The following is a 23434-nucleotide window of genomic DNA, read 5'->3' as shown; positions in this document are numbered from 1 at the left end:
TTGCTTATCTTTTTTGTTAGTTTTTTTTTTCATTTACTATTTTTTATTTTTTTTATAATTTCTGAAGATAGCAAGTATATAATTATTACAGTTTCACTTCCATTAATTAATTTATTATGATCTTAATTGCTTTAATATTTTGCATATATTTTTATTCAAGTGAGATACCTCTTCATATGCCATCTGAAAGCCTAGGTAGGGAGTTGGGATTTATATCTCCAATATCTTGATCTTGAGCCTTGTTCAATGGATTTGAAGTTCATTCTGTGAAGAAACTTAGTTTTATTTAGTTTTTTTTTTTCACTACATGCATGCTTATGACTTTAGGAAAGATCATTATGGTGTAGTCTGAAAACTTAAAAGATGGTGGATATTCTAGCCATTTGGTTTTGTTATCTTTTTGTTTATTTACACTTTATCAATGTATATCACTTCTTTTATATGTTAGATTTAAAATTCAATCTAAATATTTGAATTTAGATTTATAAAATCTAAATTAATTTTATAAAAAATATAATTTTAGATTTAAAATCTCATTTAAATATTTGGATTTAGATTGAGCTTGGTGATAGTATAGTTGAAAAGTTACATAATTTAGCTGCAAATGTTACGGATTTTTGTCAAACAAATATTTCACAACTAAAATGTAGAAGTAATAATATTTTTTTCAATGCTAAAATGTGAATACTAATTCAATTTGTGTTGTGCCATTTAAACACACGCGTGAAATGAATACAATGAACTAAAAGGAAAAAACAAAAGTTACATTCTTTTCGTAAAACTCAAACTCTTGTTTTGACTAAAAGAAAGTTAGCTTTCCGCTTTCCAAATGAGAACGATGGTGACACGTTCGATTAAAAATCATTTCAGAAAAATCAGAAAATGTTATTTTAAAAAATATTAATTAAATGTGAAAAACATAATTTTCAGCCTTCAAATTCCTTGAAGCCTAAAAAAATCTCAATTGCTGTAAATTTTTTACACTATTAATTAATTAAATTCAGTGAAAATAAATCTTTGTATTATATACGTATTTTAGTTATTTTCATTAATTGATTCTTCAATCATTCATTGTTTTTATCTTTTTTTTCATAATAATGATATAAAATAATTAAAATTAAGTAAACATAGTAATATAATTCAAAAAAATCAAAATTTTAAAATAATAAATAAAAGATATTTTTTATTTTATAAAAATAACACTTTTCGAAAAGCAACAAGAATAATATATTACGAGCATAGTTTATGATATTTAGGGTGTTGGTAGAAGAGACATTTTTTTATATCCACTTATCATTAATCCTGGAAATCATAATTTTTGAAAATTATGATTTTTGAAAATGTATTAAATATGTTTTATTTATCTTAAATATTCTTTAAAGTATTTCAATAAGTTTCCTCAAAATTAAAGAGTAACAACATATTTTTATTAGATATAATAGTATGTAAAAATTGAAAAATTAACTATAAATTATTATTTTATTAAAATATAATATTTTATTTTAAATAAATACTTGTTTTTAAATAAATTATTATTTATTATAATATAATATTTTTATTTTAAAAAAATAGTTGTAGAATAGTTGTTTTTAATGTTTGTTACGTTAAACAAACTTTATCTTTAACTTTACCAAGGCTTTATCTCTCTAAAGCCTTCAAATGTTGTTACCCTTTATCGTATTACATGTGGCTCATGGAGTGTTATTTTACAATAAAGATCCTTTGACAATCTAAAAAATATATTTTTTTTAATAAAATATTATCTTATAGTAAAATAATAATTTATTTGATTCTAGAGTGAATGTATCATATTATTTAATTATTTAATACACCATGTGCCACATAAGATAAGAGAAAGTCCAACAAACAACCTTTGAAGGCTTATATATACAGAGCAAAATTTGCTCCTACCCTAAATAGCTTGTTTTACCACACATCAACCCTCGACTGCACCAGTGAGTGCGACTTTATCATAAAACGTCTCAACAAGGTGGCAGCTTTTGTGTACCCTTAGAGGGAATATGGAAAAGGGTCTCTTAATAGAGAAGGAGAGAGAGGAGGAAGAGGGTGGTTCAGGCGTAATAAGATGGAATGTGTTTGGTGAAGAGGTGAAAAGGGTCGGTTATCTAGCAGGCCCTATGGTTACTGTGACTCTGTCACAGTATTTTCTACAAATAATATCAATGATGATGGTTGGTCACTTGGGTAAGCTTGCTCTCTCCAGCACAGCCATTGCCATCTCTCTCTGTGCTGTATCTGGTTTCAGTGTCATTGTAAGTCTTATTTTTCATTCTCATGTTATCACAACATATCAATATGAAACAGTGGTTTATAAAATTATTTTGAAAAAGTGTTAGCTACTAGTTTTTTATGTTCTGGTTGGCTGTTATTTTTTTTTAACTCTGGTGGGATATTGAAATGGATACATGTTAGGATACTTGGTAGTTGTCGTGAATTGTGTGAGATATGAGAATTGATTGCATTTTGGATTTTGTACAAACAGTTTGGAATGTCATGTGCACTGGAAACTCAATGTGGGCAAGCATATGGAGCACAGCAATACAGAAAATTTGGTGTTCAAATTTACACTGCAATTGTTTCCCTTACTTTAGCTTGTCTTCCTCTGACTCTTTTGTGGATCTACGTGGGGAAGCTGCTCATTATACTTGGCCAAGACCCTTTGATTTCACAAGAAGCTGGAAAATTTGCTCTGTGCATGATCCCTGCTCTCTTTGCTTACGCAGCACTACAGACCTTGGTTCGATTCTTTTTGATGCAAAGTCTGATCAGTCCCCTTGTCATAAGTTCCTTCATTACTCTTTGCTTCCATGTGGCTTTCAGTTGGTTAATGGTTTTTAAATCTGGACTCGGTAACTTAGGAGCAGCATTTTCTATCAGTACTTCATACTGGCTGAATGTGATTTTACTTGGATTATATATGAAATTCTCTACTCAGTGTGAAAAGACTCGAGTCCCAATTTCAATGGAACTGTTCCATGGGATTGGAGAATTCATCCGCTATGCCATTCCTTCAGCTGGAATGATTTGGTGAGGTTCTTCCTCTTGTATTTGATCTTTTATGTTGTGTTTTTGTTAGCCCTTAAATTTTCACTCATGCTTTGTTTCCTACACATATTTGATCTTTGCAGCCTTGAATGGTGGTCATTTGAGCTAATAATCTTGCTTTCTGGTCTTTTACCAAATCCAGAGCTAGAAACTTCAGTCTTATCCATATGGTATGCAATTAATCTTAGTCCTTCAGACGTGAATGGTTTCATGTGTCTAAAAATCGGCTTTGAAATTGTTACTTGTAGCCAAATATTGAATTTGATTCATTCAAGTGATGGTAATTTGTTGTTAACTATTTTTCTGACCAGTTTAAACATCACCACAACAATCTACACGATCGCAGAATCAATTGGCTCAGCTGCAAGGTTTTGATTCACACAATTCCTAATCTCATCAGTCTGTGTATATTCACATTCAGGAATAATAATACTATAATAAGGATTTCTTTCTCCCTTTCTGATTGATTTCTTTTTTAATTTGTTATTCAGCACTAGAATTTCGAATGCATTGGGAGCTGGAAATCCACAATCAGCACGAGTATGTGTTTATGCTGCCATGACTCTTGCAGCTTCCGAGGCCATTCTGGTGAGCTCAATCATTTTTGCTTTCAGGCAGATCTTAGGTTATGTATTTAGCAATGAGCTGGACGTGGCATTTTATGTCACTGATATGGCTCCTCTCTTAAGTCTCTCTATTATACTGGACTCCTTACATGGTACCCTTTCAGGTTGGCTCTTGTTTGAACTCTTTTCAATACACATCACTCTTCTTGTACAATGGAATCTGAGTAGTGCAATCAAATATAACTCAGTTATACTTTTTCCATTACAGGTATTGCTAGAGGATGTGGGTGGCAGCACTTAGGAGCATATGTAAATCTTGGAGCCTATTATGGTTTTGGAATTCCAACTGCTGCTATATTGGGTTTCTGGATTCTATTAGGAGGAAAAGGGTTGTGGATTGGAATATTGACTGGTGCCTTCTGTCAAACAGTTATGTTATCTCTCATAACAGCAAGTACAAACTGGGAAGAACAGGTACACAATCCCAAAACACCATGTTCACACACAATGTTATTTATTCTGAAATAGCAAACAGAACTTTGTGAATATAATATTTAAAATAGGGAAGTTATGTAGTAAATTCAAAGAAAAGTATTATCTTAACCCATGCAATCTTATTAAGATTCAGATTATAGATGCATTAGTAACTTTGGTCTTTAGAGCACACATGTGTCACTAAGTACTAACTAAATTGTACTGACTTATGGAACATCTGTGATTGCAGGCAATTAAAGCAAGGGAAAGAATATTTCAGAGAAGTTTTTCTGTAGAAGATGGATCAGTTTAAGGAAATGGATAAGATTCCTTAAAGCTGTGAGCAAGCTTTGGTTGCAGAAAATAACAATTAAGTTACTTTGAGTTAGCAGAGAATAATGTTTTCACAACATAACCAACCATATTTTGTTACTTTTTTTTAACCCAATTTTGGCAAACATAAAGTAGAAGTACTTGGTTAGATACGCAGTACTTCAATTTACATTAACATTTTTTCTATGCTGAGTGTAAATACCAATTGAATTTATTTTTATGGTAAGCCAATTATTTTTTATTAGTTTTAGATTGTGTACAGAAGAAAAACAAAAGCATAATGTTTTTTTTTAATGTTCAATATTAATTCAGTATATTTTAATTAGTAATTCTTAAAAATATAAAGCATATTTCATTACTTTTGTTTTTAAAGATAAAATCTCTATTTATGATATATGGTCACATAACTGATTTTATAATAACTTAAATTATAATATCAAAATTAATATATAGAAAATTAATTACAAGCATTTAAGTAAACTATAATGATTTTTAATAAAAATATAATCTCATTTATGTTAAATAATAAATGTATTTCTTAATTACTATATTAAATTACATACTTAAATAATTTAATTGTCTTATTTTAAATACTTTTTGTTACCTTAATTATGTAAATTAGTATTTTTTATTTTTAACATTAATTTTACATAGTTTAAAATAATGGCTAACTACATTGGTTTAATAACAAAATAGGAAAATATTCATTAATATAATTAAGGTTATAAATATTATTTTAAATTAAGATGATAAAATTCTGTATACACGTGAAACTGTGTATTTATTATTTATTATTTTTCCTTTTACATTCATAGATATATTTTAATATTATATTTTTATTTAAAATAATTATATTATTCTTAATTTTTATAATTTATTTTCTATGTATAAATTGTGATATTATATTGATATAAAAAATTCAATCTATTGTAAACAAAAATTATCTCTAAAGACAAAAAATAAGAAAATGTGTGTTCTATTTTTAGAATTATTAATTATAATATATTAAAAGTATATGTCTTACAAAATATTATTATTATTCTTTTTTTTTATCTTTACAAATTTAAAATCAGTATAAAGTAATTTGCTTAAATATTAGGTCCTGGTAAATATTATCTTATTTTATTTTAGTATCTGTGAATATTTTTTATTTTTAAAATAATTAAGAACCGGAGATGTAAATATTAATTAAAAAATTACATTATTTTCAATAACAAAATTCAATCAAGTACTATATTCAATATTTTTTATTAATTAGATAGTCACGCATTTTTTTTATTTTTAATATATGAAAAGTATTACTTTATATTACGTAATTGAATTATGCTATTGTTAATATTTTTGCTAAACCCTAAACCCTGAATGTAAATACTAATTGAATACGTGTTGTACTATTTGACACCAAATGCGTATAATAAAAAATATAAGAAACAGAGTAAAGGTATGTGTTAATCCCCACGCAAAATCCATGAACATCGTTTTCATAACTCAACAAAAGTGCGATTTGTATTCTAATTCATTAGTCAACTTTGGATGTTTCGCAACATGCCAAATTGGTGGATCAAAAGTAAGGTTGGAATGATTGGCCCACCAATCAGTTTTTTTTTAAATTATAAATAAAAATAAAAATAGTTTAAGAGATTTTTTATATTTTTTATTAACACAAATATATAATAGTACCTCCAACGCCACTTAAATAAATAATACTTACTGATTAGGTTTTAATTATTAATTATAATAAAATAATTTAACTTCTATAAGTAATAACTATTTTGATTTATCCAACATTCATTAATTAAAATAAATAATAAATATTTATATGATTAAATACATTTTATATATAATAAATTTTTAAAGTATAAAATTAAAAAACAAAAATTAAAAAAGTTGTATATTGACTAGTCTATTTTATCACATGTTTTACATGTAAATAATTAGTTGAACTAAAATATACCATTTTATTTAAGAATAATCAAGTGGGTTAGGTTCGACGGATTAATCTATATAACTGCTAATACGTTGGACTATAGTCGGATGGGACAAGTTAGTTGATCAATTATTGCTTTTTATTTGACAAATTCTTCTTGGATCTCCGTATTTTTTTCATGCAACTTTATATTTTTTTAATTCTAATAATACCCTTATGAGTATGATATCTTCTTCATTTTCAAGTGGTGGTTGATGATAAATGGTGATGGCTGGTAGTGAACGTAGTTGAAGTAAGTTTTGTGGTGTTTTTATCGATAGTGGTTGTGATTTTGTTATCTTATTTTTTATTTTTTTCAAAGCAACCAAACCTAAAAAAAAAAGTAACTAGATGTAAAAATGAATTATAAAACTCAAACAAAATGTTGTTTTTGCATTCAAAGACATCAAAGGTAATAAATTTTCCTACTAACCATTTCACGTACGCTTAATATAATGAAATTACTCTATTAAATTTCTAAGTGGAGTGGAGAATAATAAAGGTATAAAAATGGGTATGATACAATTGAAATTATTTAAAAATGTAAAATTATGTTTTATTTAAAGTTTTTTAAATTTAGTTTAAAGATTAAAATGGACTTTTGCTGACTTTTCACATTTCACCTTTTATTTTTAACACTTTTAAAAAACAATTTCATGTTTTTTTAATTAAAATTGACAACGATTAAATATTTTATAATTAAATTGATAACGATTAAATATTTTATATAAAGTTTTATTTATACTAATTTATTTATATACTATTTAATTGATATTTATTTTATTAAAGATTAAATATTATTTGATCGAATTATTAAATTTTATTACTTTTCTCACATTTTGATTATCCAAAAAATATATAATAACTACATCCAAATACATACATAAAAATCAAAAGATTATAAAGTGATGAGTCAGTCTGTTTTTGGGCACAGTGACTTGCGACTTTCACCAAATTTATCATATTACACATCATTATTCAAAATGGAACTGAACATTTTCAAAGGACAAATACTGCACGTAACGGTTTGTAATATTTCATTTGTTATTTAATCGTTAATTTTATAAATATTGTTTTATAATGTATCTTTTCATATTGACTCTAAAAGTATTTGGTCAAAATCCTTCTACCTTATTTCCTTTTTATAGAAATAAATATTAAAAAACATAATTTTTTCAAAGAAAATTTAGATTTAGTAAGCTACCTCCAATTCAACACTTCGACTTCTAGCAGAAAAAGAAAATTGACATTATTTACATTTTTTTTTCTAAAAAATGTCGATATTTTGTTTTGTTTAATTTATTTTAGGGAAATAATTCATTTAATTTTTTTAAATTGGTTGGTTAAATAAATATTTATTTCGTTAAAATTATGTTAAATTGAGGGCATTATATTTTAAATCAACTGCTTCAATATAAATAGATAATAAAGTCATTTATAATATTTTTAGCTTAAAGATATTAATAGTTAGAAATAGCTTTCGATATTTCTTTAACGATATACTTCTTAATGTAGTATAAACTTTCCTAAACAAGATATTAACTAGAATTTATTTGTTTTTAAAATTACATTTAGTTTTAGAAAGAAATAGTAGTTATAAATTTATTTATATATTTATGAAATAAAATCATAAAGGAAAATATTAATTAAATTAATTAATTTTATAAGTGATACTTTACAATTGCCATAAGCCCATCTTGTACAGCAATAGTGAGCCTATTTCGTTTCGGCCTATTACTAGATACACCTCTCACAATTGCAAAGTATACGCCGTTTACATTATATATATATATATATATATATATATATTATTATTATTATTAAAAACATATTTTCAAATCAAATTTAAGTTTAATAATTTGTTTATGCGAAAGAAAAGTACTCCTATCCTTCATAATTTATTTTAAGACTATTACCGTTAATTCTATTTAAAACATTATGATTTTTTAATGTTCAAAAGCTTCTCATTAATTAAAAGTCTACGTCAATAATAATTTATATTAATCTTTTTATCCTAATAACTAAATTATTATTCTCTTAATTCTATTTTTTTTTTCAATTGGATTGTTAAATTCTTGCATGCACAAGTTAGAAATTAAATTGTGTTTTTGGTGGGATTCATGTGTTGGTGAGAAGAAAAATAAATTCAATTTCATATATAAGAGTAGAGAAATCATAAAAAAAAGGTGTGACACATTTTTTAAATACATTATCCATAATTTTTTTTTTAAGAATTACATATTTTTGTAAATATCAATTTTCGTTTAATATTTTCTTAATTTTATAATTTTCAATCAATAATAAAGTGTGTTATTAACCTTACTCATAAAAAAAATGCAATAAAATTACAAGTGTCCATTAACATCAAAGTTCTAAACAAATAAATTCAAGGTGTAATTTACACTTAATTGAATATTTTAAATATATTTTTCTCCTTTGTTCTTAAAACATTTATTTCACAAATAATTTTATTAACTAACTTTTCTATCTTTTCAATTTTACCTACTTTAATACCTATATCTAAATTATATTTCAATGTTTTTAAAATATGAGTGAAATCGATTAAAAATAACCTTATAATACTATTTAAATATTGGATAAGAAGCTCAAAGTATAATTTATATGAAAAAAATATTTTTTATTAAATTTTAGTTATATAAAACAAAGATTGGTTCTTATAAGTAAATATAATCTATATGATAAAATCTTTTCACATGAAAACATTTTTTTTTTTAATTTGATGGTTTATAAAAGAAGTGCCACGCAGGCATAAACCCCTATTCCCAGCTTCAATTGCGAGTGTTCTGTTTCCAACGCCGTCACGACCATTGTCACTTGGCAGAAAGCTTGAGTTGGAGATTGAAACGCAGTGTGCAGTTGTGGAGAGTGCGAGGGTTGAAGATGGCTATAAGATCCAAGAAAGAGAAAGAACATCTCAATCTAGTGCTTGGTTCCCACCTCGCCACTATCCATGAAACGCTCCAGGTAATAATCACATCGTTCCTCTCTCTGTTTCTGTCTACTCGGTTATCACCATCGCTCAACATCTTTTTCTTCACACCCTTTTAGGTTTTGGATCAAACACCGCCGTCTTCTTCTACCAAAGTCACCTGGGACGATGTCATGAAGATGGGAGACCAAGTTTCTAAACAAGCAACTACAGGTCAGCCATTCTTAATTTCACTCGCTAAATTTTGTTTCTCTCTGATGCCCTGTTTCAATTTTGCGTTCTAGCACTCCCAAAATTTAATCTTTCCCCCCCATCATTAATTAGTTTTCAGTGTTGTAGTCACTCACGAGGGTTTTCCAAACTGGGTAAAAGAGATTGCATGAATTGAATTGTGTTGGGCACTTGTTGCTATTCTTAAATTAATGAAATCGTTTAGACTGGTATTTGTGAAAGGATAAAGATTTTTTTCTTGCCTTTTTTGCACTATTCGGATACCAACCATCCAAATTTTCTGTTTGGTTTTTCAATTGTGTCTTGGTTTTCTGCAGTGGGAATGCTTTGGACCGGGGAGCAGCCAGAGTCCAAAGCAATTGAGGAAAATATGGCATCATACTTCAACAATCTACAAGGTTTCCTTTTGGTTTCCCATGGTAGTACAGTTGGTGCGGGGCCTACTCTGTCTTCTGCTGTTCATGCATCCGTGAAGCAAGTTGTTGATTCCAGCTTCAGGTTGATGAAGGAAACAATCTCTTTATATGGTATGATGATTACTAATTTGTGCTATGCTATGATAATTAATGACATGTTGATCAGTAATAATAATACACTTTTGTCTGTGATTCTGGACTGTTGTTTTATGAATTTAAAAGCTAGATGTGAGCGATATAAATGAGAACATGCTTCTCCCTAGACCATGCGTTTTATACACCCTGTCAGAAATGTAGAATGGGAGACTATGCATGAGTTGAGGAGAAAACACGCAACCTGATGATGATTCCATTTCATGGTTTAGGTGATAGTGAAAGAGATGGACGCTAGCTAAGATATGTAGTTGGTGGTAGAGATGTTTTTTAAGTCCGTCCTCACGCTATGTTTTCATCACAGAAGTTTTTTATGCCGTTTTTCTTTTGTGATGTTGACTGTTGAGAGTCATGTCATTAGTTGATCTGGTAGCTTTGGAGTTGATATATGAATTGTGCTAGAAACACACTCTCCCTAATACTCTCTTCTATTGATCCGAATTTATTCGACACTACAAAAATCGGGGGAGAGATTCATTAAATAAGGTATGGGACCCACCAAATTGTGATTTCCAATCAATTTAACAAATGAGAGTGTATTAGATAGTGTATTCCTAACATTTTGCTTGATATATATGAGGTATAGTTTTCTGTTGTGATTTGGAGTTTTGTTCCTTATGGTGTTAGAGAGTGTATTCCAGTTTCTTGATTTATTATGTAATCAATCTAGTTTAAAATTAAAATTTGATTTAATAAGATCCCTGGATACTTCTGTTCTGGTTTAATATGCACTGATTAAGGATACTTCTGGTTTTGGAATGCACACAGCCTGCTCTAATGAATAGACTTTAATTTTAAAATTATATTTGTAATCTCTTATTGGATTGTTGACAACTTTTCTCTTTTAATGAAACACCAACAGGGACCCACTGCAAAGACCAGAAACTAACAGTACCTCAATTGGTTGGTCCTGTATGGGATGCATGTTCTGCTCTTAAAAAGACTCCTTCCACAAATGTTACAGCAATTGGACGAGGAATGACGCAGGTTGCTGTCTCAGTGAAGGATGTTCTTCGTGAAATGAAAGAATTGAAACCTGCTTCATTCGATGATCAAGTTGATGAAACTTCCAATGAGAGTTGTCCTGAAGCAGAGTCAGTTTCCCATGATGGTAATTCAAGTGAAGATGATTTAGGGAATGACTTGTCGCCTGAAGAGATGAGAGTGGCTGAAAGATCAATTGAGGTGGTCTCTGATACACTTTCAGTTATAAAAGTACTCATTCACTCCATCATCGGCTTGCTTAAGGTGGAAAAACCAAATGACAACAGCAGTTTTGTAAATTCCATGGAGAAATTGTTGCAATTGTGTCAGGAACTTGGTCGACAGATTGATGAAATTGGAGCATGCCTTTATCCCCCACAAGAGATTCCTGCCATAAAGGCAGGTTTGGAGAAAATCCTCAGCATTATTGATACTATGCAAGTGGAGGCAGAAGAACTTTTAGGCGCATCAGCTGCATTTATGGAGCCATGCAATGGCTTGAGGAGTTCACTGAAACAGTTTGCATCTGAACTAGGTAATCCTAGTACTACCGATGAAGCCGTTGAAGCCGTCGAAGCCAGAGTGGAAAATATAACATTAACCGATAAGTAGGCTCTGACATTAGCCAGGGTGTATTTTATTAATTATTATTTGGGTGGGGGAATATGTGTTCAATGAATTTGCCGTTGTAGAACTTCTGAAATGATCATTTGGATTTTCAATTTTATATATACCAGTGTACTTATTGTCACTGTTCAACCTCAGACATAAGATTGCTAGAATATTATCTCCTCTCACATTTAAACAGTATTAAAAACTTCGGTATAAAAGTTTCAATTATAATTCCATCAAAATCTATCTGGTTCAGTTCAAAGAACAGTTATAATTTCAATAACTGGAATTCAGGGAATGTCTTGTTTTTGGATTTTCGTTATTTAGTTCTATTATACTTTATCTTTCATTTGTAATTTGAAAAAAAAAATCACTTAAAAATGACCCGACAGACTTAAACGTTTAAATCAATTGGAATACAGGAAGAGTAATGCTCTGGTACGAGTAAAAATATACACTAGATTGCTGTGTGAATGTACATTAACATCTGCTCAGACTGAAAATTCTGGTACATAAATTAAGGGACTAAGGTCACCGTCCAATAAGCTTGACCATCCATGCGCCACCTAGGTAAAGACCCAATAAAGGTGCTGCTAGAAGAACTTGAGTGAGAGGATCAGTAGATGGCGTAACTATAGCAGCTGCCACAACTGCACCAACCACAACATACCTCCAAATTGATAGCATCTGGTCTCCGGACACCAGTCCAAGTTGTCCCAATAGAAATTGAATGACAGGTACCTACAATATGATTTCCTTTAGATTCCATAACTAATAAAGTTTGGAGGTACATACGTAGATAAAGATTGCTTCTTGTTATTGTTTCATTAAGCACTTGTTAAATGCACAACTGTTTATGCAAAACTAAAATCCAAAGGTATGATTGATTACAAGTGGTTTCTAAGCACAAACTTATGAGCATTCTTCGTCTTAGTAACCATAGCATGCCTTTCTTTCGAATACTTAACAGAATTATGTTGTTGGAATGTCCAGTGTTCATAACTCCAAATAGACCCCAAGCAGAGATTTTTAAAAATGTAATCATGTCAATGACCTCTGTCAAGAGTTGGTGTCAGCAAGTTTATCAAAAAGAAAGAGAAAAACAAGAAGAAAAAATACCTGGAAAGATAAGCCTGTACTGAACATAAGCACAAGAACAAATTCAAAGTATTGATCAATGGACCATATTGATTCAACAGCACCTTCAGCGTAGTTAACAAAGAAATTTAATGCTGCAGGTGTCAGAACTAAGTAGGAGAAAGTTATTCCCGCATAGAAAAGAACTGATGAGCCTAAAACAATCGGTCCTAGAAATCTTCTTTCCGCTTTTGTAAGACCTGGAAGTATAAAGGCTATGATTTCATAGAGGATGATGGGACTTCCCAAGAGAAGGCCACAGTATCCAGACACCTGCAGTTCAAAGTGACAAAAAATTAATATTATCAAGGTAGCTCCTGCCTTCTTTTATTTTATCTCTATTCAGGTTTGATCCTAACTTAGACGTGTATGCAAAAAATGGTTAAATGCACAACACAACACCCATAAAGATAATAAGATTTCGACTAGCTCTAATAAGATAATAGATTACTAAATCTTAAACACTAAGCATACTAAAGATAATATACTAGTTCTAATAAGATTTCAATAGTTCTCACATTATAAGTGTTGTGGAGATGAGGTTGTGGTAGATCCTAATTCAAATTCTAAGTGATAGATTATGTGCCTATGAGATCTTACAAGACAATCTGAATGTAGTCACATGAAGGATATGTTTCTCATCCCCACGATGAATGAATTGTTGGACGAACTAGTTTCCGCCAAGGTATTATTATGAGTTGTTTTTCTTTTCTATATTATCAAAAAATATAGTTTTCGTCCCACCCCGTTGTCATCCTTGGTAACAAGGAATGGTGAAGGAGTGAGTGTGGAGGTCAAGGGGGATGTGGGGACAGAAGCATGTACATGCGATGAGGTCACCATGGTACCATAATTGATAATGGTTTGGTAGGGTTAGTTGTGAGATGAAGGTGGAAGGCAATGCAAGGTTGCAAAATGTTGTGGGAGCTCCTACTCTCAATGAGTAGGGTATAGAAAAACCCCAAATATTGCGAATGAATTTGAGAGATTTGGGAGAAGGATGGCCAAATAAGGCTTGAGATGAAATTGAAACTAGATAGGGTTTAGGGGAAGTGTGATATCAGTATTGGTAGGTGATGGTTGTGTTTTTAGAGTAGAGAGGGAGTGAAAATATCCTTGGTCAGGTATATATGAGGTAATGGGATCCTCATCATCTATCGTGAGGAGAAGGAATTTTTTTGAAGCACATTTGTGATATGGTAAAAACTTTTCATTACAGTAGTAGCAGAGGCCTTGGGCCCTTCTTTCCTGCATCTGAGCAGTGTTTAACTTTTTTATAGGAAGAGAGTTTTGTGAAGTTGAAGGGATAGTTTTGAGTGTATGGTGGTTGTGAGGTAGAGTATTGGGATTTGAAGGGTTTAGATTTGATGTGATGAAGTATAAATGACCACACTGTTTCTGTTGTTCTCGATCTTCTAAATCACAAAGTTTATTTGGATTGAATTTTAATTTAAGCTCTTAGATAAAACAATTATCTGGAGAACAAAGATATTTCAATTGTACTACGCCATTAACCTTATTTGGGAACTAGTTATGAGGCAGAGATAAGAACGAAGGTTGCTTTGTACATTCCTGATAAAGCAAGAGCAACAACATAAAACACTGGTTTACAGCTCATTTGATAAGGAAGGAAGCAACAGCCATCTCAGAGATATTTGTAAGATATCTTACCTTTAAAGTTGTAAAGAAAAATTCACCAGGAGCCAGCTGAAGAAATCTTACACCCTGTGATTTAACAGGGGCTTCAAGAATCAATATCAGTTCTTTTGAAAATGTAAAGCATCCCAAAATGCTAGCTCCAACGGCTAAAACTGATACAAAGATTCTCTGCCGCAGCTCTTCAAGATGATCAAATACACTCATTTCTTTATCATCAGGAAGAAGCTCTTTACTGGGATAAAGAAAATCATAGATAGCACCTCGTCCACCATCTTGCTCAAAATTTCCCTGCATTTCTTCTGATGTACTCTTAAAAGGATCTGTGTTTTCAGACACAAGAACGATCTTAGAATCTTATCCATATCTACTACATTTGAGGAATCATATCACCACAATCATCATTTAACAAGGGAAAAAAATTAGCACAATTTCAAATGTACCCGCAATAACATTGTTCTCAAGAAACCACCCTAGGATAAGTTGAGTTAAATAGTATAATATGAACAAAAAACGATATACACTAATCATATTTGGAATTTATCCTCGTAGCATCCATACACAATATTATACATAGGTCATGTTTGTATAAAATTCTCCATAACTAAGAAAAATGAAATAAGCTTCTTTCACAGGCGAAAATTAAATCTGTAGCTCTGTATTTGTCCAAATTAACTTTATTCCATACAAGAACGATTTTTCTTATGTTCTTCTACTATAAAACTTTCTAAAAACTCTTAAGGAATAAGATAACGATAACATTAAATTGAAATGACTGAATCCGATGAAGCGGGTTCCAGTGGTTATTTACCGGGCCTTTCTTCAAGGGCGGAGCCCAACCCAGTAGCGGTGGTACTCAAGTCCTGCTGCTCCTGTCTGAGGTCGTCATCCACAGCCAAGCAAACAAAGCTCCTACTCCTCTTCTGTGACCGTGAAAGAGGGAGGCTCAACCCGGATGGGTTTCCGACCCGAATGGATGTTCGGAGCGACCCGAACTGAGGAACGACGTTCATGGGAACAGTGGTGGTTACCAATCCCATGGTGAGCCGTAACATCTCTTGATTTTGGTTTGCTCGGTGTGGCCTCGCCGCCTGATATTTTACACTCGCACGCTCTTCTTCCGCACACAACACCACTACAATATTATTGATATCTTTTGCGTATAAGTACAAATAAATTTTAGACAAAACTCTCTGAAATTAGTTTTCGAAAATTCAACGTTGCAACGCAGTTGTACTCTTTAGATATTTTTAGTTTAAATTAATGTTTCAGTTCTTTAGATTTGGTTTAAATGAGCTTAAAAAAAATTAAAATACTTATATTATTTATAATTTTTATTATATAAAAATTATACATAAATTCAGATTTAAATTCAATATTATGACTTCAATTAATATATATATATATATATATAATATAATAGTTAAATTTATTTAACTTTTAATTTTTTAGAAACGAAACAAAATTATTACATGTTAGACCAAAAAAATTACAATTCATCTAAAAAAACAGATTATTTTGATACAATTTTTTTAAATGGTCTTACACTTAGTCAACTTAGATCGAATCAGTTATTTCATAGATCTCGATAGTATTATTTTAATCATTATGTGAATCTTCTGTATATATATATATATATATATATATATATATATATATAATATGTATTTTGTTAATGTAATACTAAATGATGATGTGATTATTGAGATGTTGTTTAATATCTATATATCAATATAATTTAAGTATACAATTAAGATACTATAGAAATTAGAAGTAAAATAAATCACATTAGAAATATATGTTACCCAAATATTAAACTGCATTGTATAATTGTTATAATATATAAATTATACCTAAAAGACAATTACAATTATTAAAAATTCCTAGAAGACCCTAATTTACACAGAATATTAAAAACGAAAACAATACAATTATTATACCTAATCAAGTAATTAAAATCATATTATACTTTGAAGATCTATTATGATTTGTTTTTTAAATGTAAAGTTGATATAAATTACGTGATATACGATTTGTAAGAAAGGTTGATATAATATAATAGAGTGAAAAATATAAAATTTAAATTTAAGAAAAACAGGATGGTATTGTAATTTTTTTTAAAGTTATTATTACATCAAAATTCATGTAGGAGGATTTTATTGTGTTAATATAAGTAAACAAAATTACTACTTCTACAAAAGAGAAGAAAAGGGTAAAATTGTCATTTCAGATGTTCTTATAGAGGTGCAGGAAGAATTGCTCCACTTTTAGCCTATCACCGGGCTTCCAACGAAGAACGAAGCCCATTATAGGAATTGGGCCGCATTTGATAAAGAACACAAGATCTTCGCTAGTTATAAATACTCAGGCGCGGTTATTGTTCCCGCCAACTGTGTTGCATCTTCGGCGCAATGGAGCCAGAAAATCACAAAACGATGGCAGTGAACGTGCTTCGAAGCAGAATCTGCGACCCCAAATTCATCTTCAACAACGATTATCCAGACAGCAACTACAGGTCTGAACTTCTTCTTTCCCACAGTTAACGTTTCTCCTTGTTATTCAATCAAATTCGAATCGGTCGTAGCCTCACTTTACCGATTTCTCATATCAGCAAACTGAAATTCATGATATCGAGTTCAGTGACGGAGGCGTGCAACAATTCTATTCTGCTTCTCGGTCCGCGCGGCTCCGGAAAGAGCGCGGTGTGTTCATCACTCACCTCAATCTCAACCTTGGTTTAAGGGTTTCCTCCATTTTCTTTTCAATATGTTTTCTCTTATTAGGTTTTGGAAGTTGTCATTCAAGATTTGCTGCAAGAGTATCCAGACTCGATTTCAGTGGTAATTAATCATTGCCTCTAAATAATAATATAGTTTAATTAGTCTTGGTCATTTGGTTCTTGTGCCTGCACAATCATAACTGTTTCATTCCCACACTTAGATATTACTTTCTTAGGCTTTACAGATTAGCTTTTGAACTCGTTTTAGTCTCTAAAATACCTTTTTAATCCATTTTAGTCCACGGTAGAGACTATAACAGATTAAAACGTCTATGTGGACAGACTACAATGAAAAAATAAATGTTCAAATATTACTGAATGAGCGATTAAACATAATGATATGAATAATTTATAAGATCGGAAGTATGTTTATTCTCTTGGATTAAATTTTTCGTTGCAGATAAGGTTGAATGGGCTTTTACATTGTGATGACATCTCTGCATTCAAGGTTAGCATTCATAAAACCTGCTTATACAATTACTAATTTAAACAGCTATGATGTTATTATTGCCCTTTGTTTTTCTGCTTGTGTTAATTTTTTTCTAGAATTGTTTTTCCTGATTGCTTATGTTGACTTACTTACTACTGACAACGACTTTGGTGACGTTTGTTAGCTGTGATTTGTATATAATCAATGGCTTCTTATATGGCTAGTTTGCCGCCCTAGTCAGCTTCTTACACTTAATAATATAGGCACATAGGTTGGCATGAACTCTGGTTGAGTGATTAACTAGTTAGTCTTGCTGCGGAAAGAGACAACTAATTGGAAGATAATCCACGGTGATTTAGCTAGGAAGCTTGTAGATTCTCCTAGTGGAACTGTAACAATGTTCTTTCTGAATTTTTGTTACAAGATAAGGAATAAATCTTTATAGAATTTACTATTCTTGTCATACGGTCAGTTTGATTGCACTGATGTAAATGAGGAAATAGTGGAATAGCGAGGAAGAGAGTTAATTTTGGGATTTGTGCACCATTTGGCAGTGAAAAGCTACGAAGAAATGGAGAGAAATTCAAACACTGTTCATTTCATCTAAGGGTGTAGAATAATGCAGAAATGGGCGGAAGAACACCAGATGGAAGGATGTCTCTTACGTTTTACTTCTTTTTGATACACAATCCCAATGTTTTATTATAAACACAAGAGTTGTTGCGCCATGTGTCTGTAATTTCTATCACAGTATATTATTTTAAAGACTTAAATTTAACATTTATTAATTTTAATTTTATATATTTTTTAAATAAAATGATTTGCCTTCTAAATTTTAAAAATAAAAAAGAACACATTAAATACTAACATGGCATTGAGTCCCATCCACCACAATTGCACTCCAATTTTGTCAAACCTAATCTCTTTTACATTACACAATACACCAAATGGGATGATCCCTCTTATATATTCTTATAGATAAGGGTAAAATAGGAACATAATGCCTACATCAAATAGGATAATCCCCATTTATACTTATAGATTATAGATAATAAATAAATATATAAAGTAGTAATAATGATAATAATAAATGAAAATAATATTAATAAATATTAATCTCAATAATAAAATAGTATTTTTAATTCCTTTTTTAAATTAAATAATCTCAAAAAAATAATCTTTTTTCAGTGAGACTATTTCTATTTTTATTTTATTTCTCATAAATTTCTCTTCTTTCTTTTTCCACTTCATTTCCTTTATTTCTTTCTTCTCTACCAAACATATATCAATACAAATAAGATTGTTTGAACGGGTAGATTTAGGTTGCACTGTATCTAATCTTGTTTGGTGTCTCATTTGTTGCTGCAAACCATGATGAAACAGGAAATAGCTAGGCAGTTATGCATGGAGCATCAATTGCTATTCTCAAAAGCGGTAACATAACCTACCTATACAAAATTCATACTATGCATTTGCAAATATGGTACGTTGATTTTTTTTATCTTGATATCAACATTCTGCAGGCATCATTTGATGACAACTCCCAGTTTATGGTTGCCATTCTAAAGTGAGTGAAAGTTTCATTGGTTAAAAAAGCAAAATAATTTCAAGTTCTAGAGCATTTACTATCTTTGTTTTATAGGGAATGCGGATTAGCACATAAAACAATTATATTTGTTCTAGAAGAGTTTGACTTGTTTGCTCGGGTAAGGCTTCTCTTGCTTTTGTCCTTTGATCATTTCTCAAAAGTTTGTGGTTTAACTTGTGGGTTATAATTGTAGTTATTTTCAACCTCTTACTCTCTGTTAAGTTTTGTGGTCACTGAAATATTTTGGTTTGACTTTTTAAACATACATTTGCTATGTCTGCATTCCTGATTCTTTGCAGGGTAAACAGCGGTTACTTTATAGCTTGCTGGATGCAATGCAATCAATAACATCACAGGCTGTTGTACTTGGCATTAGTTGCCGTTTGGTATGTGCTTTGCAGTTATTTCGTTTTTCTTCTATAAACTTTTAAGTAGTTGTGAATAGTTATGTCTGAATTTCTTAATGCGATTGGTAAGGAGAAAAAATTAAAGTGATGCTATTTCTGTAAATTACAAATTATTGTTATTGGATTAACTGTTTCCCACTTCTTTTTTTTGCTTGTATATATATTTTGAGAAAATAATCTATCATAGCATGTGGTTGTTGTAGAACATAAGATAACTTTTACAAATCAAGATAGTCCACCTTGCAGGATGCAGATCAACTGTTGGAGAAAAGAGTACGATCTAGGTTTTCACATAGAAAGCTGTTGTTCTTACCACCTTCAATGGAAGATTCACAGAAGTAGGTGGATTGTAATTTTCTTAGACTGAGATATGCTGAAGACGATGTTAAATGCAATGCTTGACTTGTCATGTAGGTTACTTATACACATGTTGACATTACCAATCGATTCAAGCTTTCCACATGATTATGCTGTTGAATTTAACAGGAAGGTCCAAGTATCCTTTTTTATTGCGAATGCTTTTCTATGTTGATTCTAGTTTATTAGTTGGGCTTCTGAACAAACAGGAGTGCCACCCATATCAATTTAAATGTTTCCAAAGCACACGAACGAATTCACATGTCTACCATATGCTGCAATCACCGAGATTTGATAACTTAATGCCAATAAATTCATAATGCACAGATGTTGACATGTTTGTCCATATTTGACTATTCTTATATTTAAGTTAATGAGTTTTGCAGAACGAAATATTGTTGCAAACCTTTTCAGTTTTCTGCATCGCCATTAACCGCCTTTGTGTTTGCTAGTAAACTTATTTCATTGAAAACAACTGGCTCACATCTACAGAAACTGCTATGTGTGGAAAAGTTAGTTATGTATTTTCTTGATCAATGAAAATTCACACTTGTCTACCTGGTTAAGAAATCCTTGACAAATTACAGAATATTATAGAAGATAGAAAGTTCAAAGAAACCATAAAAAAATATTTAAATGTTGATTCCTGTATCAAACATTTGCTGAGGTTCCTGTAAGTATCTTTTTCACACTTCTGTAAGCTGTTGAATAACATATAGATGTTCTCCACGCTTTTGCGAATTTGATTATTTTCAGATTCTGTGCAGTCTCTCATATGGATATGCAGACTGGGTTCCTGTCTCAGGAGAACTTTGAAATTGCATTTTCAAGCATCCAGAGGCAGCCCAAACTAGAATGTTTAAGAAGTATGACAATTTAGATAATTTATAAATCATAATAGATGTTACTCTTTCTGTATAGAGATGCCATTCCATTGACGTTATATTTTATATATAAACTATTCTCATTTAATGGGTCTTGAACTAATTGGCTTTCTGGTTATAATTGCGATTTGCAAGCAGATTGTTCCAATTTAGAACTTCATATTTTGGTTTGCATGAAGAGATTGGAAGTTAAAGAGCAAAGTTTATGCAACTTCAATTCTGTAATGAAAGGTAATATTTGTTGTTTTTCTTTCAATTTTTTTATATTATTCCTTAATGTGATTGCCAACTTTGCAGAGTATAAAAGCATGCATGATTCCTTCCGGACTTCTGAGTATTATTCAAGAAATGTCTGCTTACGGGTTTGTCCATCTGCTTTTATGATTTTTTTAAGCCAAACATGTTATTCGTAGCAAATAATGATTATGGTATGTTTCCTACCATTCCCGAAACTCATTTGGGCGTATTTTATCCTTGTGTATACAGGCATTTGAACACCTTATACATCGTGAGATGATATGTTTCACGGACAATAGAGGCCAAAGTTTGACTGTTGAATTCCGCCCTGTAAAGCTTTTAATTTCATCTGCTGAACTACATCAGGGACTTAAAGCGTATAGTTCATGTCCTGTAAGTTAACTGACTCAATTAGCCCAGCTGTATATTAATTATGTGCCAGATTGAGAAATAAGAATTGCCTGGGGATTTCGTTGGAAGTAAAGGGGCTTGCATCTCCTAAACATGATCTTAAGTTCAATTTCGAGATTCATGTGTATGATGGGGCAAAAAAACTGTTGGCAGGAGGAGTCTCCACTTTATAGCTTCATCTAAAGAGAAATTAGTCTCTTACATACCGGATAGAAGGATATTGAGAAACCAAAATACTAATCAAATTGCATATTTTTGGCAGGCTTACCTTTTAAAGTTAATGGACCGTGAAGGCTAAAACCTTGAGGGACATGTCTGTTCGCGCTTGATGTTACGCTGTGTGGTACGATTCCAAATTCTGATAAATTCAACCTGTCTACTAAAATGTCTCTCTTGTTTATTCAACACTTTTTCGTGATTATATAGTTCCATGTACACGGAAATTAATCTTTTTTATTCATTTCTTTTGATCAATCAGATTTCAATTTGCTATAGGTTAAAATCCCGATTTACGTCATTACATAAATCAATAATTACAAATTATGAAAACACCCATCCCCGTAAAATGTTTAGGGCTTGTTAAGGGTGGGGAAAAAATCCAAATTACAAAATCCAATCCATAATTATCCAAATCTATATTAGTTTTAATCAATTTAAATGGATTTGTCTCAAATCCAAATTCATATTTTTGGATTTTGGGTTGGATATTGACTTGGCCCGATCCAAGTTGAGCCAAGACAATTTGGGCCCAAGTTGAATCGAGTCGGTATGGGCCAAAGTCGAGTCGAGTCAACTGTGGGCCAAGTCGAGCTGAGCGGGTGATATTGAGTCGAGTTGACCCATGCATATGTCTAGTTGAGTCGGTCCAGGCCCATGACGATCAGGTTTAAGGCTGATGTTGAGTCGAGCGGGCCTAGGTCGATGTCGAGTCGAGCAAGCCTGAGACCATGTCGAGATGAGTAGGCTCGGGCCCAAGTTGAGCCAAGCAGGCCTGGGTCGAAGTCGAGTCGAGCAAGCTCAAGCCCATGTCGAGTCGAGCAAGCCCGAGCCCATGTTAAGTTGTTTGGGCTCAGGCTAATGTCTAGCCAAGCGGGCTTGGGTCGATGTCGAGTTGAGCGGGCCCGGGTCGATGTCGAGATGAGTGGGCCCAGATTGATGTCGAGTTGTCAGGGTTGGGCCATTGTCGAGTCGTATGGGCTCGGGCAGATTTTGAGTCGTTCGGGCCTAGGTCGATGTCGAGCCGAGCAGACCTAGGGCGATGTCTAGCATAGTGAGCCTGGACCAATGTCAAGTCGTTCAGGTCCGGGTCGATGTCAAGTTGTTCGGGCCCGGGTCGATGTCGAGTCGTTCGGGTCCGGGTCGATGTCGAGTCCGGGTCGATGTCGATTAGTTCGGACCTGGGCCGATGTTGAGACGAGCGGGCCCAAACTTTTGTCGAGTTGAGTGGGCCCGTGTCGATTTCGAGTTGTTTAGGCTGGGGCGATGTCCAGTTGTTCGGGCCCATGTCCATGTCAAGTCGTTCGGGCCTGGGGCCAATGTCAAGTCGTCAAGGACCGGGACGATGTTGAGTCGTCTAGGCTCGGGTCGATGTCGAGTCGTTTAAGCCCGTACCAATATCGAGTTGTCTGAGCTCGTATCGATGTCTAGCCGTTTGAGCTCAGGTCGATGTTGAGTCGGCCGGGCCCGGGCCGATGTCGAGTTGTTCGGGTTTGAGCCGATGTCAAGTCATTCGAGCCTGAGTCAATGTCGAGCCGTTTGGGTTTGGGCCGATGTCGAATCGTCCGGGTCTAGGTTGAT

At 31.9% G+C, this 23434-nt stretch overlaps 4 protein-coding genes across 6 annotated transcripts; 3 read left to right on the top strand and 1 right to left on the bottom strand.

Moving 5' to 3' along the window:
- The first annotated feature begins 1875 nt into the window (after positions 1–1875).
- On the top strand, positions 1876–4683 carry LOC137829668 (protein DETOXIFICATION 14). Of its 2 annotated transcripts, none has more exons than XM_068636531.2 (7): positions 1876–2273; positions 2504–3048; positions 3150–3236; positions 3378–3434; positions 3558–3796; positions 3901–4106; positions 4357–4683. In XM_068636531.2, exons 1-7 carry the CDS (start codon positions 2022–2024, stop codon positions 4417–4419), a joined length of 1449 nt encoding a protein of 482 aa, XP_068492632.2. In that variant the 5' UTR covers positions 1876–2021; the 3' UTR covers positions 4420–4683. The 2 variants fall into 2 exon arrangements, 1 of the variants encoding a protein (XP_068492632.2); XR_016523544.1 differs by having other exon boundaries at positions 1915–2273; positions 3558–3654.
- A 4461-nt stretch (positions 4684–9144) lies between these two features.
- Positions 9145–11903, top strand: LOC137827645 (uncharacterized). Its single transcript, XM_068633861.2, has 4 exons — positions 9145–9390; positions 9475–9568; positions 9904–10113; positions 11018–11903. Exons 1-4 carry the CDS (start codon positions 9307–9309, stop codon positions 11749–11751), a joined length of 1122 nt encoding a protein of 373 aa, XP_068489962.1. The 5' UTR covers positions 9145–9306; the 3' UTR covers positions 11752–11903.
- Positions 11904–12125: 222 nt separating this feature from the next.
- Positions 12126–15768, bottom strand: APG2 (Sec-independent periplasmic protein translocase). The gene is made up of 4 exons (XM_068633862.2): positions 15356–15768; positions 14560–14867; positions 12871–13161; positions 12126–12492 (listed from the first exon to the last, which is right to left on the bottom strand). Exons 1-4 carry the CDS (start codon positions 15597–15599, stop codon positions 12283–12285), a joined length of 1053 nt encoding a protein of 350 aa, XP_068489963.1. The 5' UTR covers positions 15600–15768; the 3' UTR covers positions 12126–12282.
- Positions 15769–16919: 1151 nt separating this feature from the next.
- On the top strand, positions 16920–22111 carry ORC4 (origin recognition complex subunit 4). 2 transcript variants are annotated; one of them, XR_016523545.1, is made up of 16 exons: positions 16920–17059; positions 17156–17246; positions 17328–17384; positions 17724–17771; positions 19137–19187; positions 19277–19320; positions 19396–19459; positions 19641–19727; positions 19995–20086; positions 20163–20244; positions 20693–20778; positions 20873–20971; positions 21128–21220; positions 21287–21351; positions 21476–21619; positions 21900–22111. XR_016523545.1 is itself a non-coding variant. In XM_068633860.2 (16 exons), the coding sequence occupies exons 1-16, from the start codon at positions 16956–16958 to the stop codon at positions 21933–21935; spliced, it is 1254 nt and encodes a 417-aa protein (XP_068489961.1). In that variant the 5' UTR covers positions 16920–16955; the 3' UTR covers positions 21936–22111. The 2 variants fall into 2 exon arrangements, 1 of the variants encoding a protein (XP_068489961.1); XM_068633860.2 differs by having other exon boundaries at positions 20862–20971.
- Positions 22112–23434: the final 1323 nt, after the last annotated feature.

The sequence above is a fragment of the Phaseolus vulgaris genome, chromosome 7, assembly GCF_051622355.1.
Source record: "Phaseolus vulgaris cultivar YP4 chromosome 7, ASM5162235v1, whole genome shotgun sequence".
NCBI classification, from domain to species: Eukaryota; Viridiplantae; Streptophyta; class Magnoliopsida; order Fabales; family Fabaceae; genus Phaseolus; species Phaseolus vulgaris.
Note: the sequence above shows the minus strand (reverse complement) of the source record. Positions and strands in the feature narration are given on the sequence as shown.